Source organism: Salvia miltiorrhiza, chromosome 3 (assembly GCF_028751815.1).
Source record: "Salvia miltiorrhiza cultivar Shanhuang (shh) chromosome 3, IMPLAD_Smil_shh, whole genome shotgun sequence".
Taxonomy (NCBI): Eukaryota; Viridiplantae; Streptophyta; class Magnoliopsida; order Lamiales; family Lamiaceae; genus Salvia; species Salvia miltiorrhiza.
Window position 1 is genome coordinate 52,382,177 of NC_080389.1, and position 16,882 is coordinate 52,399,058.

At 35.4% G+C, this 16,882-nt stretch overlaps 2 protein-coding genes across 2 annotated transcripts; both read left to right on the forward strand.

Annotated features, from left to right (window-relative positions):
- The first annotated feature begins 197 nt into the window (after positions 1-197).
- LOC131014291 (uncharacterized) lies at positions 198-6,176 on the forward strand. The gene is made up of 6 exons (XM_057942224.1): positions 198-554; positions 1,289-1,336; positions 1,457-2,035; positions 2,497-4,260; positions 4,693-4,843; positions 5,307-6,176. Exons 4-6 carry the CDS (start codon positions 2,587-2,589, stop codon positions 6,029-6,031), a joined length of 2,550 nt encoding a protein of 849 aa, XP_057798207.1. The 5' UTR covers positions 198-554; positions 1,289-1,336; positions 1,457-2,035; positions 2,497-2,586; the 3' UTR covers positions 6,032-6,176.
- A 342-nt stretch (positions 6,177-6,518) lies between these two features.
- LOC131014292 (putative lipid-binding protein AIR1) lies at positions 6,519-7,836 on the forward strand. Its single transcript, XM_057942225.1, has 3 exons — positions 6,519-6,952; positions 7,180-7,425; positions 7,585-7,836. Exons 1-3 carry the CDS (start codon positions 6,827-6,829, stop codon positions 7,657-7,659), a joined length of 447 nt encoding a protein of 148 aa, XP_057798208.1. The 5' UTR covers positions 6,519-6,826; the 3' UTR covers positions 7,660-7,836.
- Positions 7,837-16,882: the final 9,046 nt, after the last annotated feature.

Here is a 16,882-nt window from a genome sequence, read left to right on the forward strand (position 1 = left end):
TAGTTGGGTCTTCATTTACTGTGATCATGAAGTACGTATGTTCTTGGGCCTTAGATTTGTACTATCTGTCAACTCCTTGCTTTTTCACTTCAATAATTATAAAATAAAGTATTCAAGAAATACTAGTTTCATAAAAATTTATGAAATTTGGTCAAAAAAAAAAATTATGAAATTAATTACTCGGGATAAACAAAAGCAAGTCGAGTGCAAAGCGGTGGTACGAAAAAAACGAATGCTCACTGCGAGCCAAAAGCAAAGCTACTCATATATCTATCTCTGTAGTGCCTCAAATTCCGGCGACATTCACGCCGGAACGTGGGATTCCGACGAGTGCTCCTCTTTAAACGTTGTCTCTTACTTCACCTACTCATATCCGCTGCTGTATAATACTGGTTTTCACTTGGAATAAATTTGAAGAGATTGTGCATTGTTTCGCTGCTCACATTGTTCGAATTTCCTGCTTCGAAATTCACTCCGACAATTTTAGGAGTCTCGGCGGTGCTTTCTGCTGCAGTTCCGCTTTGTTGTACTATCTGCAATATCACTTTCCGAAGGTACAAACATCGTGTTGGAATAAGTTCTACCTTTTAACTTTCTTTTTCTGCTGTCTTCTGAGGTCCAGCTTTTTCTGTAATGATTTTTGAATGAGTGATGGCTTTCCACATTTGTTGATGTTCGTTTTGTCATTTAAACTGTTGTTGTGTTTTGCTAGCTTTGCTATCAAAAATTGAAGCTTAACCTTCCATTTTGCTGTAATACTATACTCTAGCACTGCTCATTTAGTAGGAATTCTGATTTGGACTTTTAGGCATACATGTGACTACAAATGTCGAAAATTAGGGTTAAAAATTCAGCTAAGCTGTAGTGGTCCTGAGTAGTTTTTGTCTGCTTAAAATGAAATGTAGTATCTCTGGTGATCCGATTTAATCAGAATATTGGAGGAACTTGGAGTTCAATGAACATTTTTGGAGATTGGTCACATGTTGATGTGAGACATCATGGAAATATGCCGTAAATTCCTATTTACAGGGCTGTGTGTGCTGTGAAGTGTTGTCTTTGTTATTCTTTCTGCATTTGTTCCTTTTGCACATTAATCTAGGGGAATTTGTACTGTAGTTGATTGACTCATTGAGTCTTCATCTTTAATTCTCCTTTTCCCCTTGATTCTATTTTATTTGCCCCTCCTTTTATGTCTTTAGAGCTTGAACTTCCTTTGGGATGGAAGATTAATCTCTTTCTCTCTCTCCCCTTTTTGTTTTGTTAATGTGTCTTCTTGGTTGTGGAGCAGGGAGGTTCCTTTCGTGGATGATGGTTGCAAATTTGAAAAGTACCTAATGTGTGTGTTTTCAACAACTTTATGAATATCCATACTATATTTTGCCTTGGATCTCAGATCAGAATTTTTTTCTTTTCTTTGTGGCTTTTATATTTTGTTCTTGTCTAATGTCTATTGCAGATTTCTCTTTGCTCCTTTTACCAAATGATATTCATCACACTGGCAGAAACTGTGAGTTCGAGAAAACACATCCTGAATGCTTGGCAAGAAACGATTAACCTCTTTAAGATGGACATGGAAGTATCTGCATATAGACTGCTCAATGATAAACTACATTGATGATGTGATGCTTAATTCCTCTGTTTTGTTTCTTTTATTGGCCTATCCCGTCGAGATACTATGATTGGGTAGACTAAGCGTGGTGGTTTCATTGCCATTAGATTATATATTCTTCATAATTAAGCTAACAAACGGTGCTTTTGGGGATAAATTATTCGTTTATATGAACAGCATAAGATATAATATGAAGTTCTGAATAAATGGCCCTACAGATTCTTGGCATGTGAAGGTGTTTTTCACATAACAGTTCTACTTAGTCCTGTAAATGAGTTTCCGTCTTGATGTTGCTATTGGTATGTGGTCCATATTATCATGGTTGTCCAGTGACATTGTAGCAATTTATTTACAGTTTTGCAACTCTGTAGGAGCAGATCAGATGGATAGAGGATAAGCCCTTGTCATCCGACCGAAGTAAGAGTGGTAATAATTTCAAACCGTTTGAGCTTTTGTTTCAGAACTTTAACATTTCAACTCCTACTTGCAAGGTTTGTTTGTTTAGAAAACTATTCTGCCAATTCTACATCTCACTCTACAAACATGATATGACATCTAGAATAAGAACTGCTTCCACATTCCTAAAACAATTATTAATTCTTTCTTGTGCATTCTTTCAACAACTTTTATGTCTTTTTTCACACATTATTTGACATCTATAGACAACATCCTCTCTAATTTTAAAACAAACGCTAATTCTCACCATTGAACAATTCTACCAAAATCACTTCTCCTAACTTTTAGAACTCCCAAATCCCAATACTCCAAAAATCTCCACCAAACACCCTCTTAATATTATTGAGTTGTGACATATAGCAATTTGCCACCTTGCACTTTCCTGATTGACCTTCATAATAATTGTATTTTCTTCTGTTTTCGGGCTGCAGGGTGTCTCAGAGTTTAAGAACAGTTTTTCAAAGACAAAATATAATACAGCACCTATGGAAATGCTCAGTGAATAACACGGGTCCATTCAAATGGAGTCAACACAAGGTCCACCTAATTTGGTTGCTAAATTAATGGGACTTGAAGCCCTTCCCCAGCAGGAACCTGACTCAGTTGTATTTAGAAATCATTATGGAGGTCATTCTCGAAATTGTTCGGATGTCCCCATGAGTTACTGGGAACAACAGGATGAATTCTTTCACTTCCTCGATCCAAGTGGACATAAAGCTGCTTGTAAAATTCGGCAGCGGTCGCAGAAATCAACTCATGCGGCAAGATATAAGGAGACCATAAATGACAGAAAGATGGGTCTTGTTCGTCAGAATTTCATTGAAGCAAAACGCCTTTCTGTGAATGAAAGACTTCGTCAATCTAAGCAGTTCCAAGATGCATTAGAAGTTCTGAGTTCCAATAAAGACTTATTCCTCAAATGTCTGCAAGAACCACATTCAATGTTCCCTGAGAACCTTTACAGTCGGCAGTCTGATTCCAATCCTCCAGAGACGAAACGCATCACTATTCTTAGACCTTCAAAGAGAGCAGAGAATAATGAGTTTGTGGTGACTGGGAATGAAGATACAAAGAAAATTAAGAAAGAAGCCTTTCTTCAGCTGAATGGATTGGAGAAAGTTCAATCAGGAAGTTCTTCTCCTGAAAGTCTCAAGTATTACGAAAATCCCTCTCGACCAACACAAATTGTAGTTTTAAAACCTACACGTAAGAAAGCAAGTGATGATATGGCTGCGGCTTCTCCATTTTCAGAACAACCAATGATGCTGCGAAGGGAAGACTTATTTAGGTATATTGAAGATGACGGAGATCAAGAATCAAGAGAAGTAGCAAAAGAAATCGCTCAACGAATGCATGCCAAATTTGGCCAGCATTGCGAAGATGAAAACTTGATTTCGTCCGTACTACTGAATGACTACATAGGTGATGGAAGTTCATTTAATAAATTAGAACACGATTATGTTGGCGATCATCTCTGTCATTCAGAAGCCATGTCGCCTGTATCTAGGGCCTCTGGGGATTATGTTGATAGGCTTAGCCCTTACTCTACCTCCTCATTGTCTAGGCCATCTTATTCTCCAGAATCATCAGTTTGCAGAGAAGCGAAGAAACGCCTTTCTGAAAGATGGGCCATGATGGCATCTAATGAGATTGCTCACGAACGAAGACAATATCAGAGAAGCTCCAGCACATTAGGTGAAATGCTCGCTTTAACTGAGACAAAGCCATCGTCTTCTCATGGGGAAGAAGGCAGTTCAAGCCAGGAATCTAGGGACTCAGATTTTCTCTTAGTTAGTCAATGGAAAAGAGAAGAAGGAATGGATAATTCAGCAAGAAATCTGATGAGGTCGAAATCTGTTCCTGTATCTGGTGGGTTTGGAACTAGGTTGAATATAGGCAGTTCAGTTTCAGGAGAGGAGAAATCAGAATCTTCTAAGGAAGATACAAAAGTAAACAGTGCAAGATCATCACTCAAAGGAAAAGTTTCAAGTTTGTTTCTCTCAAGGGCCAAAAAAGCTGATAAAGGAATGTCTCTAGTGTCCCATACCAAAGATGGATTTTACTTATATCCTGGAGACATTGATAGGACTGTTAGTCTTAGTGAAAAAGGGTCCATTCATGCTTCACCCCTGTTGGAACCATCAAGAAAAGCATCTTCCTCTAAACCGATTTGCATGAAGATGATGTCTCCTGAGGTAATTTGTCCAAATTTTATATACTTTATTTACATCTTCTGCGTAATTTTTTCGGGGTGATAAGAGGTTTAAGGAATGGTCAAGTTGAGGCTTTTTATGATGATATCTTCATTGTTATCACAATTTCAGGCATTTGCCACAAATTTTCTTTTCTCGATACAGCTCTAAGAAATGGTAATCGATTTAAGCTTTCTGGAGTTCTCTGTGTATTATTCCAGAGTTCGTATGACTATTTTGATAGTGATAGATTGTCTAATTTTGTGCACTGCTCCGGGTTTTACTTTAGCTGCTGCGTTGTGGAGGCATTTACAAACTTGTGGTTGCAGGATGTGAACGGTCAACACTATTTCATATCTATCAAGTTTTAATTGACCAAGTGATTTCTAAACTGGAAACCTGCAGACCCCATAACATATGTTGCCATTTTTGCAGAATGGATTGGTCACAGAGAAACTCAGTGCATCTGGAAGCATAGGCGAAAACCTGGACCAGCCAAGCCCAGTACCTGTCTTAGGTCCATCATTTGAGGAGGATGAGTATATTCAAAAATCAGCTTTGTATTATGCTAAGCCTGAACAACAAGGTAACATTCATATTTCCCAAATTTGCTACACTCTGTTTGGTTCCCTTTGCATCCTCCCATTTTATTTTTCTAGAGGTGAAAACACGCTTGCTTGTTATATTTTTCAGGAATTGTGTATTCTTTCTCCCAAAATGCTAATGATCCATCATGATATTTACAGAGATGTATACCCTGTTATACTCCCTAATGTAAAATCATAGATGGTACATCATCAAGAAGACATCTTATTATTTTCCAATAACCACAAATATAGAATCTGCTAGACATTTGTGAAGAAAAAATATCTTCCGAAACATATTACTTCAAATTCCAATCAAATTATGTACACATTTCCATTCTTTACTTATTTTCCTATAGTATATAACCTATGAAAATGGCTGGATATAAAACCAAACGCATTGTTACATTTTCTCATTCTGTACTTTTCAGTTGGTTAATGTTTCTTTCCTTTTCACCAATTCAGGAGTGGGGTCCCCCCTCTTATCTATAGGATCACATCTTATTGACAAATCGCCACCTATAGAATCCATTGCACGCAGCACTTCTTCAAACGATCCCTTTGTAAATACAGACTCTTCTCATCTCGCCAAGAAATTAACCACCAAAGAAACAGACGAAGAAGAACAAGAATGTCTTTACTTTATTAAGGCATTATTAGCTGAGGCTGGTCACCAATGTGAGGCCTGTTCTACCTCATGTTTGACAAGATGTCACTCACTTCAAAGCCCATTGGATTTATCTTTTAGAGGCAGCAATTTTAATTTTCAAGACGACAAGTATTTGTCGGATGCCAAGTTAAGGCAGAAGAGAGCAGTTCAACAACTTGTGTATGATTGTGTAAATGCAGCTTTAGTTGATGCTGGATATGACTCACACATGAGCCAAGGATTCAATAGATGCATTATCCCCAACTGTATCATATTGGGAGGTGGTGCGTCATTGACAATGCTGGATGAAGTGTGGAGCCAGATGAAGGTATGGTTTTCTAGTGAGGCGAGAGGTGCGCCGGATGATTGTGGGGAGAATGACAGCTTGGTGGTGGAGAAGGTGATCGGAAAGGAAATAGAAGGCAAGGGGTGGAGCGGTTATTTTAGGTCGGAGATAGATAATTTAGGCAGGGAAATCGAAGGAAGGTTGCTAGAAGAGCTAATGCAGGAAGTGGTGGTTGAATTGGCAGGTAGAGCGTGACAAGTCTTTTCATTCATTTAGTTAATAGCTTGTTATTATGCTATAATGCTTAAAGACTCTTACCATTCTTGTAATATGCTTTGACTAGATATATTGATTGTAGCTGTTATAGGGCATCAAATGACAGGCATGAGCATCTGCTGTATTTCCTTCTTGTAAGGCAGGAGAATGATGAATTTCAAACATAAATAGATAAGATAATAACTGATCTATAGATCCAAAGATAGTAGTAGTAAACTAGTAACTTATTTGTAATAAATAAATCATACTACAACAAAAGTTTAAAGGAAATTTTGTGTGATAGACATGAATAGAAAAAATGTGGGCATATTGGAGTCGGCAGGGTGAATAATAGTGGCGCAAAGCGGTGTCTGGCAGCGAGCCGGCGGAGAGGTGGAGATTGCAAAATCTCTTGTACATTCGTGTGCACCGTGAGTATGGATCCTTTCGGCGACTTATAAAAAATAGAAACAAACCCTTAATTTCTGAGATCTCTAAAATCTCAAGTCGTTCCACGCTCGTCCATGTCGTTTTTTCCCTTTCCGATCGGTATGTTTCTTGGAGTTGTCGAAGGTGAGCTCCACCACCGCATCTTCGGCTGGAAGCCGCCTTGCTGGCCGAACTGCCATCTGAGACGTCGTTGACCATGCTGAGCTTGATGCTCTTCTTGTACAGTTTACAGAGCGTCGCCTCCAACTCGCGCTCACTGCCTCAGACAGCAACAGGCACCATCCATTCTAGCCATTTATCCACTGTTTGCTTTTCTCAATTAAATTAGTTTGAATTTCAAAATTCATGAATTTTTTGGCTATATTAGTTGAGGACAAACCTATAACGCTCTACAGGCTCGGAGCTCCTTTAACACTTGATATCCTTGTCTTGAAGTATGTTAATTTCCTCAATGAAACCAGCAAACTTATGGTAGTGTATTCAATTTGAATATGCCTTTTTTCTTAATCTAACTATCTATATCGTTCCATACCGTTGTTTTGGATTCCTGTTGTTGTGTTGCTCCTTTGTGTTTGTGGTTGGTGCTGCTTTGGGTCGCATGCATTCCTTTTGTTTGAGGCCTATTGTGGTATTCAGGATAATACTTTTCTTCTTCGTAAATGATACTCCGCCAAATTTATGATTTTTCTCTTGCAAAGTTATGTAGAATGGGTTCAGTAAACCTTGTCTACTTGGTCGTTTTCGCCGCCACCACCAGAGCCAGAGGCAGCGGCTCTGCCAAGGTGCCCGAGAGACGCCCTAAAGCTAGGTGTATGTGCAAAACTGTTGGGAATTTGGTGGAAGTGGAGGCCGGGAAACCTCCGACGAGCCCGTGTTGCAGCTTGCTGAAGGGCGTGGTGGAGCTGGACACGCTCGGCACGCTTTCTCTCAGCTTGCTGCTCAATGTATGTGGAACCATTCCTCCAATTGTTTTCACTTGTTAATAATCTTGTTGTTTTTTTAAGATTGAATAAAATTAAATCTGTGTTTGCTCGTGAAAGTAAATTACATATGGTGGAATAAATTTTTCTTGTTGCATGATTTTATTGTTGGTGTTCAACCAGGTTGAGATTGTCATGGGAGTTGGAAGGAATTTGAAAGCATATGATCTTATTGAGGTGGTCTTGGAGAATAAGTGATGAATCAATAAGTTTTCTAGAAATTTTTTGTAGAAGAATATCATATATTTCGTTCATGTGTGTTACAATATCACTTGAATTCATGCTTGGTTTTGTTGTTTAAGTTGTAAGTATAATATCAGTCTTTTTGTTTGGATTTTATTAATTTGTATTTGAAGTTTTTTTATGTTCCTTGTATCGTTTTCACTTCTGTTATGGAATTGGTGTCTGGAGAAACACGCACAAATGCACAAAAAAATAAATACTACTCTCTTCGTCCTATTGAGTGGGACTTTTATCTGTGAAATCTTCGAAGCTCGTTCATTAGACATTGGTGCCTATTGAGTGGAACTTTTATTCGGGAAATCTTCGAAGCTCATTGTCCATCCCATGTCGGAGATTGTCGAAGATTGAGAGGGATACAGTTCAGAAGATCAGAATTGAAGTCAAATTTTTCGAAGGAAATCAGCTTTTTGAAGTCTCCATAGAACAACCATAACTTCCTCTACAAAACTCCAAGTGAAGCGAAATAGGTTTCCACACAAAGTTCTTTTGAAAACGAAGAAGTCATATTTTTAGGAAGAATGCGAAAAGAGATAGTTTGATGGGTCAAATGGGGCATCAAAATTTGCTAGCATGTTTAGTTAATTGATGAATTCATCTGCGAATTCTTCAGGTATTTCTAAACCCCTTTGTACAGTAATTAAATTAATAGAAGCATGCTAGGTTTAATCGATGTATGGTAAATGTAAATAATCCAAGAGATGATCCTACAGACAAATTGAATGTTAATTAATTTTAGGGTTAAGGTACAGATACCCCCCCTAAACATGACCCCCCTAGAGCGTATACCCCCCATTCTCCAACTTGGTACAGATTGCCCCCCAAACTCGACGGAAAGTATACATTTAAGTCCAGGCGTTAGACGGACGTCTAACGCCGTCAAGAAAATAATTTTTTTTTCGCCGCTGCAATTCCGGGTTTGGGATCTCCGCCGCCGCGTCGCCCCCTTCTGAACTCTGGCGAGGGGTCGCTATCTCCATCTCCATCCTATCTTCATTTCTTCTCTCTCGAAATCTATCGAAGAAACGAAGAGAAGCCTCAAATCTGGACTCGAATGGAGCCCCAGTTTTCCAAAATTTGGGATCGCCGCTGCAACTCCCGGCCATCTCAGTCGCCGCCGGCGTCGCCTCGAGGAATCTGGTATAGTCAGTCGTCATTCGTCCTCCTCTCTTTCTCTCTGGACCTAGCGCCACCGATTAAAAATGATAGTGTCTCCGTTCTTCATACGATTTCCGGCGAAGCTTGTAGGTGTAGCTCCCTCCTTTATTCTCACGGCTGCTGCGTTTCTCCGGCGAGCGGAGAAAGGTCCGTCATTGCTACTTTCTCCTGGTCGACGGCTCGACGCAGCCGTGCTGCTGTTGGATTCGGGGATGGTTACGCCGCTGCCGCCGTTGAGGACCTTCTCCGGCGAACGGTCAGCCCCGTTGCTCCACTTCCGGGCCCAGCATTAAATTAAAAAGAAAATTTATTTTCTTGACGGCGTTAGACGTCCGCCTGGACTTAAATGTATACTTTCCGTCGAGTTTGGGGGGCAATCTGTACCAAGTTGGAGAATGGGAGGGTATACGCTCTAGGGGGATCATGTTTAGGGGGGTATCTGTACCTTAACCCTTAATTTTAATATTCCTACAGATCCCCTTAAGACTCGCCAGAATGAAGGCGTTTGATGATTCTTATGAAAATAAATGGCGAAAATGCACTGAGAGAATAATTTGGGATCCTAGGCGATAAAGCTTTATTTTGTTAGTTGTTCCACCAATTTCCTCATTCAGGATCCATTTATTTAAAACAAAAGAAGAGATGAAGAATAATATAAAAATAGAATGAAGAAGAATAGAAGACGAAAAGAGAAATGTGATGTAAAATGAATGAGTATTTAATACAAAAAAATTAGAAGAAGAAAAAAATGAAGAATGCCGTTGAATGATAGCCAACGACTATTTTCCTAATCTATATAATATATAAAAGAGGAGTTTTTCCCTCCATATTTTTCCTCTTTTTTTCTCTCTCTTCTGTTCACCAATTTTCTACTATTTTTTTCTTTTTGTTTTTTATATTTTAATTCTTTTTTAAACATTGTCAAATTTGATTCATGAAAAAATATTCAATAGACAATTTAAATTTATTATAGTATAAAAAATATCAAAAATGAATTTAAAACGAATAAGTTATAAAAAATTAAAATTTTTTATTTTCTCTCTCTCCATTAAAATTTTATAATTTTTTTTGTTTGTATATGAAAATATTTATTATGACGCATCAAACGTGATAATACTCAATAATAATAATGTGTAATGCTGATTTTTATTACACTTAAAGTTGAAAATTACATTTTGAAATTCAAGCTTTTATTGAGTAATTGATGCGGATTATTTTATTTTTCAAACATGTTTCATATTTATTTATATGTTAATTTTATTTATTTAAATATGAGTATCATTTAATTTCGATATTCGTCGTGCATCGCACGAATGGGCATATACTAGTTTAAAAAAATCACCAAATGATCGTTGTTTCATAATTTTAATATTAATTTTTTTAATTTTGTGATTGGGCAGTGTAATGCACGCGCTTCTCTATCTCTCCTCGTGCGGCTGGCGCGCATTTCCAATCCTCGTCCCGAGCCCCTTCCCCGTGTAGCACTATGCGGCTCGCGCGACCACCGATGCAGACGCTTTAACTGACGTGCGTGTAATAACTTTTTTTTTTTTGAATTTTTTAAAGGCAATCTATTTTAAAATTTGTCAGCAAAAATTGGAAATGTTTTTGAAATAGTATGTAATCTCATATATGCAGAATAATATTTCTTCTGAATTTTCAGTACTTTTCGAAAACAAACGAGCTTGAAATCCCATTATTCAAGTACTGGTATTCTGTGTGCAATATTACATTTTTCTACAAAAAGCAAATTAAGGTAATCAAATATTACATGTATCTCTCTCTAGACTCTCTATATATATCGAATCATTTGATGTGTTTTATATCCTATTATCATTTTATATTGAGTGGAAATGGAGAAGGCAAGCCCCACTTTCACCACCAAGAAATTTGCAACAAACTTCATGATAACATTTTTGCTGCTATCCCTTGGTAAATTTATTATCGTGCTCTATCTAGCTCTCAATTTTTTTATTTTCATTTTATGGTTATTTTTTTGTACTTCGTAGTTTTTTTTTCACACGGTTATTTTTTATCATATTCTTCAATCATTCTAAAATCAGCAGTACGCGAAAGAAATACTCCTGATTGAAAATTGTTTCTAATAGATAATTATTTCTTGAGATAAAATAAAATTCATGGCATATATAATGGAATAATTAGACGGACGTACCGAAGGTCCGAAACTATTTATTTGGTTTGAAATTTGTTAGGTAATTAATTATGATGATCATATAATCTTTTGACGATGGTATTAATTAAATTAAGTATACAATTAATTTAAAAATATGGTTTGTTTTGGTTTGCAGAATGTGCGGTGATCGAAGGTGAAATTCAATGCGAAGGAAAATGTGAAGATATTCCTGATTGCAATGAATTTTGCCAAAGATCAGGATTCGCATCGGGGAAGTGCTATCCACCACTTTATCAATACTGTTGTTGCTCTGATTGATTCATTCATTAATAATCAATATTGTAAGCTCAGGTGCGATGCCTAAAGTAATCATCAAATAAAATACAGTATATTTTATGAAGTATTGCAATTTTTACTATTTCATATAGGGGTGTCTTGTATAAGACATACTAGCATTTCACTGTGTATGCAATGCACTAGAAATATTTTTATATTATTATATTTATATAAAATTGATATTAATTTAATTATTTTATTTATAAATATAATAAAAAAATTAACTGAATATATTTGAGCTAAATTAATATTGTAAACATAAAGAAAATTCACAAGGATAAAAACTGATATTATGAAAAGGCAAACAAAAAAAGTTAAAAAAATTAAAAGAAATTGAAAAATATATTTATTCAAAAAAATATGAGAGAGAGAGAGATTTTTTTTTTAAAAATTAATCATTAAATAATTTTTTTAAATCAAATATTTACATTAAATATATCAAATCAAAGCTCTCTTATCGTAATCTTTTATTTGAAACACATATTAAATATTTTATAATTAATCGAAGTTCACAATTTTACAAAGACATAAAACAAAAAATAAGAAGATAATGAAAAAGGAAATAAAAAATATTACTCCCTCCGTCCCGGCCAAGACGCTACATTTGCTTTTCGGCACGAGATTTAAGGGGTGTATATTAATGTTTTAAGTGTGTAATAATAAAGTGATAAAGTAAGAGAGAGAAAGTAATAAAGTGATAAAGTAAGAAAGAGAAGGTAATAAAGTGATAAAGTAGCACAGATAAGGTAATAAAGAAATACTTAATTAGTGTTAATTAAGTGTTTAAAGTTCCTTATTTTTGCCAAATATAGAAATGTAGCATCTTCGTTAGGACGGCCCGAAAAGGAATATGTAGCATTTTGAGCGGGACGGAGGGAGTATAATTTATAAATAAATCTTCATTTTCATTATAACTACATAATTGCCACTAAATTTTAAAATTAATTTCAAATTGAAAATTATATTTTTAATATATTATAGATGAAAGTATCATTTACGGTGAAAAGGCTCATCTATACTACATAATTTATGAAACACCAATGCTCTTATGTTTTTTTCTCTTTCCTTACTTACAGTTGTTATTGTTGCTATTATCTCTCTCCTTACTCGAGTAAGCCACTGAGGGTGGGCAATGACTCGAGTCCTACTCGATTAATCGAGTATGCCTCATTCTCTCTTTTTTTGAGCGCGTGCAATGCACGCTTGAATTAAAAAAAAAAAAAATCGAATTTTCGATTTTCATTCGACCATTGCTGCTTTTTGATTTTTTTTCTTCTTTTCCTTTTCTTTTCTTATTTGACCGTTTGAATATATATATATATATATATATATATATATATATATATATATATATATATAGGGAGAGGTTCAAATAAGAACCACTAAATAAAATTAGAACGTAGAACCATTTTAAGCCATTCGATCATCAAGATCTACGGTGGATGCATCATCTTGGTGGATGAATGCAGATCCTGGGTTCGAATCCTGAAGGGAGCAAAATTTTTATTATTTTCGGATGCATTAAATTTAATCGCAAATGCATTAATTTATATAACAAATGCATTGATTTTAATGGTTCTTATGTTCTCACGATAAGTGTGGTTCTCATTATAACCACACCCTATATATATATATATATATATATATATATATATATATTCTTTCTTTCTTTCTTGCAATTTGATCGTTGCATTTTTTTAAATAATTTGCTTCTATTTATACCCCTTTTTCCCGACCAAAAAATCACAATTTTCATCTCTTCATCTCCATACTCTCTCTCTAAAAAATTCTCAATTTTACTCTCTTTATCCTCTCTTCTAAAATGGATCCAAACAATCTCAACTATTACAAACCAAATTGGATCCCCGATCTCTCCAACGACTACCATCCCAATTTATCGGGATTCAACTTAGGAGAGGATCCCCCAACCGGCGAGGAGGAGGCGCCCATAGTGCGTTGAAGCCAAAGAAAGGCGGGCGGCAGAAGGCGGTCGCCTACAAGGAGATTGCGTTGGCGCATTCAGCGGATGAGGGGAGGGTTGTCCGCCATACCTACACCCAAGAGGAGACGAACCTCATTGTAAGAATTTGGGTGGAGGAGACGAACGACGCCATCCGGGGTGTCGACCAAAAGAGAGAGTTCTATTGGCAACGCGTCTTCGACAGGTGAACGCCCTCATCGGAACCAACCTCAACCACCGGCAAATAAAATCTCATTGGGCCCGTGTGAGTTCAGAGGTGAAGTTGTGGGAGACGATTTGGGTGGAGACGACCTCCAGGTGGCCTTCCGGCCATTCCGATGACATGTTTCGGGAGAAGGCCCAAATTCTCGATCAAGCAAGGAGCAAAGGCGGCCCCTTCAAGATGTGGAATGCGTGGAAGATCCTATGGACCAACAGGAGGTTCAAATCCATGTACCTCAATGGAAACGTGCATTCCTCCAAGAAGACAAAGACTACTGAGACGGGCGACTTCACCACCTCGGCGTTGGACGAGGAAATCACGTCTTCCCGCCCTATTGGAAACAAAGCAGCAAAGGCGGCGGCGAGAGCAACGAAGGGGAAGGGGAAAGGAAAGGCGTCGGCATCGCAAGCCTCGGAGCCTCCACCCGAATGCAAGGAGTAAATGGAGAAGTCCAACACCAAGCTCGAACAAATGATGAAGCTGTACGACACAAAGAATGCCCTCAAGAGGGAGATCCACGACGATCGGATCATCTTCATGAAGACTTCCGACATGACTCATGAGCAGCTAGAATGACACAAGGAACCGATGGCGACGATTCTAGCTCGGAGAAGGGAGGGTGGAAACTAGATAGTTAAGTAGTTTTTAATTATGTCTTTATTTTTTATTTTTTTATGTAATTTGTAGGTTTTTTATATTACAATTATAATTTTAAGTAATTGTGTTATTTAAATTGGTACAATTTAAATTAAATGAAAAATACAAAAATCAAAATAAAAAGAATGAGTCACCCTACTGTAGGCTCCTCACTCATAAGTAAGTGGTCCCCACTCTATTGAGTAAGGAGCTTACTCAACCACTGTGGATGCTCTTACAAAATTTATCGTTCATAATAATAATAATAATAATAACAATAATAATAATAATAAAACATCATATTTATGTGTTGGATGATAATATCAAGAATAACATAAAAATATAAAGATTAAATTTTTTAATTAAAAATATGATGCATTGCTATCAACAAATGTGTAGGCGGTATTATAAAAATAATTGTTAATTATTTTTATTGAAAATAATAATCAAATTAGAAAGAACTATCTTAAATTTGAGATTAGAGTAGATAACATATTTTTACTATGGGAACTTTAATATTTAAAAAGGTTCACCAAATTTGTTAAGTTTGTATTATGTACATAATCTTTAATATATGGGATAATCGTACGTAAATACCCAAATTTTGGCGAGAATAAAAGTGTTATATACTCCCTCCGTCCACGAAAGAACTTCCTATCTTTCCTTTTTGGGACGTCCACAAAAGAACTTCCTACCTATTTTTGGACTATACCCCACCACTTATAATCCTCTTACTTTTTCACTTTTCACAACTCTCAATATTAATTATAATACTTTTTCACCACTCCCAATACACTCAACTACCTTTTATCCACTCTCAATACACTCAACAATATTTTTTCTTAAAACCCGTGACACTCCCTCTTAGGAAGTTCTTTCATGGACGAGGGAGTAATTTAAAATTTGGTGGAAAATTTGAGAGGAGTGAGAAAATTTGATGTTAAAAAATCTCATGTTTTATACTCCCTCCGTCTCATTAATAATGACACATTCCATTTTGGGGCGTCCCAAGTTAAATGGCTAATTTCTATTTTTTGTAATAATTTTACACTACAAATTACATGGGCCCACATACATTTACACACTTTTACACTACAAATCACACGAGTCCACATATATTTACACACTTTAACACTACAAATCACATGAGCCCACGTACCTTTGTACACTTTTACACTACAAATGGGACGGGGGGAGTATTATTATAATAATGGGACGTGCCAAAAAAGTGTACCATAATAATGGGACGGGGGGGAGTATTATTATATATAGATTAACTATAATATTTGTATTTTAAATTATTAATGTTATACAAAAATAATTACTATAATATTTATAAATAATATTTGTCTTCCCTTTAAACGCAACTTTTATAGCTAATTAATTAGTTTTTATATTATTTGTTACGAGAAACAATATCATTTGCTTTAGGGTAAATTGCAAACTAAGTCACAAACTTTGCCACATTTTTCAATTTCAACATCACTTTTAAACCTTTGCAAATAAATATCAATTCTTTTAGATTTTTGCAATTGAGGCTTCCCTAAGTTTTTGCACCTCTTGAACTACGACATTGACAACACGAGAGAAGCAAGTGAACCTATTGTATGTGGAGATATATACTAATAAATAAATTATAACAATAATAACACAACTAATTGCAAGAAAAAAAGAGACTGTAAATTGGGATGAGAAGCCTCAATTGCAAAAACATAAAAGAATTGATACTTATTTGTAAAAATTTAAAAGTAATGTTGAAATTGAAAATTGAGTTAAAGCTTGTGACTTATTTTGCAATTTACCCTTTGCTTTAAACGAAAGTATCGTTTACAAAAAAGCTAATAAAAGTAAATGACACCTTTTCTTACCGTACAATTCTTTCAAATAATTGATATAATTATGTATTAGTTAGGGGTTTTTGCAAATAAAATCACGAACAATTTTGAATTTGCAATTTTAACGCGACTTTTGAAGTGTGGCGAATTAAATCATAACCTTTTCAATTTTTGCAATTTCGTCCCCTCAATTTTTTCCGGCCACCGGAGTGATGTGTTGGAGCTTATGTGGATTATTTTTTTCCACGTAATTAATTTCTGACTAAGATTAAATTGTTGACTAAGATTAAAATAAAATCAAAACCTAACTCTTTTATTTTTCTTCTTTTTCGTCGAACTTATTTCAGTATCCCCCATTTTTCTTAAACTAGTACGTCCTCCCGTGCGATGTACGGCCACGATATATTTATTTATTTTTAAAATTTGAAATTATGTAAAAATATTATTATTTATTAATCAAATTAATTAATAACAAAAAATATATTAATTTAAATATTAGTATTTGATTTAAAATAGTGTGTAGTAATAATTTTATCAACTTAATGAGTAGGAGTATAATATTAAGTTCAATGAGTATTGTATAATAATAATTAAATTTACCGAAAGTTTTTTGTTATTGATTACTATTATTTTCTATTAAAATTAAAATTAATAAATACTTTTATAATATTGTCTCGATATTTGTTGATAATTGTGCATTATATTTTTTAATTAATATTTTTAATTTAAATATTTTTATGTATACTTTGATAAAATAATTCAACAAATAAATATTAGTATATTTTTTTAATCAAAAGATAAGAGAAGGTATATAAATTTTGTAGGAGAAAGAGATACAAATAAAAATAATATAATAACAAAATAAGGAGAAAGATAAAAAAAAATAAAGAATATTGTAA

Coding starts and splice junctions, on each gene's coding strand:
- LOC131014291 (XM_057942224.1), top strand. CDS start 2,587: ATGGAGTCAACACAAGGTCCACCTAATTTGGTTGCTAAATTAATGGGA. Junction 4,261..4,692: donor TGAAGATGATGTCTCCTGAG/GTAATTTGTCCA, acceptor CCATTTTTGCAG/AATGGATTGGTCACAGAGAA. Junction 4,844..5,306: donor TGCTAAGCCTGAACAACAAG/GTAACATTCATA, acceptor TCACCAATTCAG/GAGTGGGGTCCCCCCTCTTA.
- LOC131014292 (XM_057942225.1), top strand. CDS start 6,827: ATGAATTTTTTGGCTATATTAGTTGAGGACAAACCTATAACGCTCTAC. Junction 6,953..7,179: donor ATGAAACCAGCAAACTTATG/GTAGTGTATTCA, acceptor TCTCTTGCAAAG/TTATGTAGAATGGGTTCAGT. Junction 7,426..7,584: donor CTCTCAGCTTGCTGCTCAAT/GTATGTGGAACC, acceptor GTGTTCAACCAG/GTTGAGATTGTCATGGGAGT.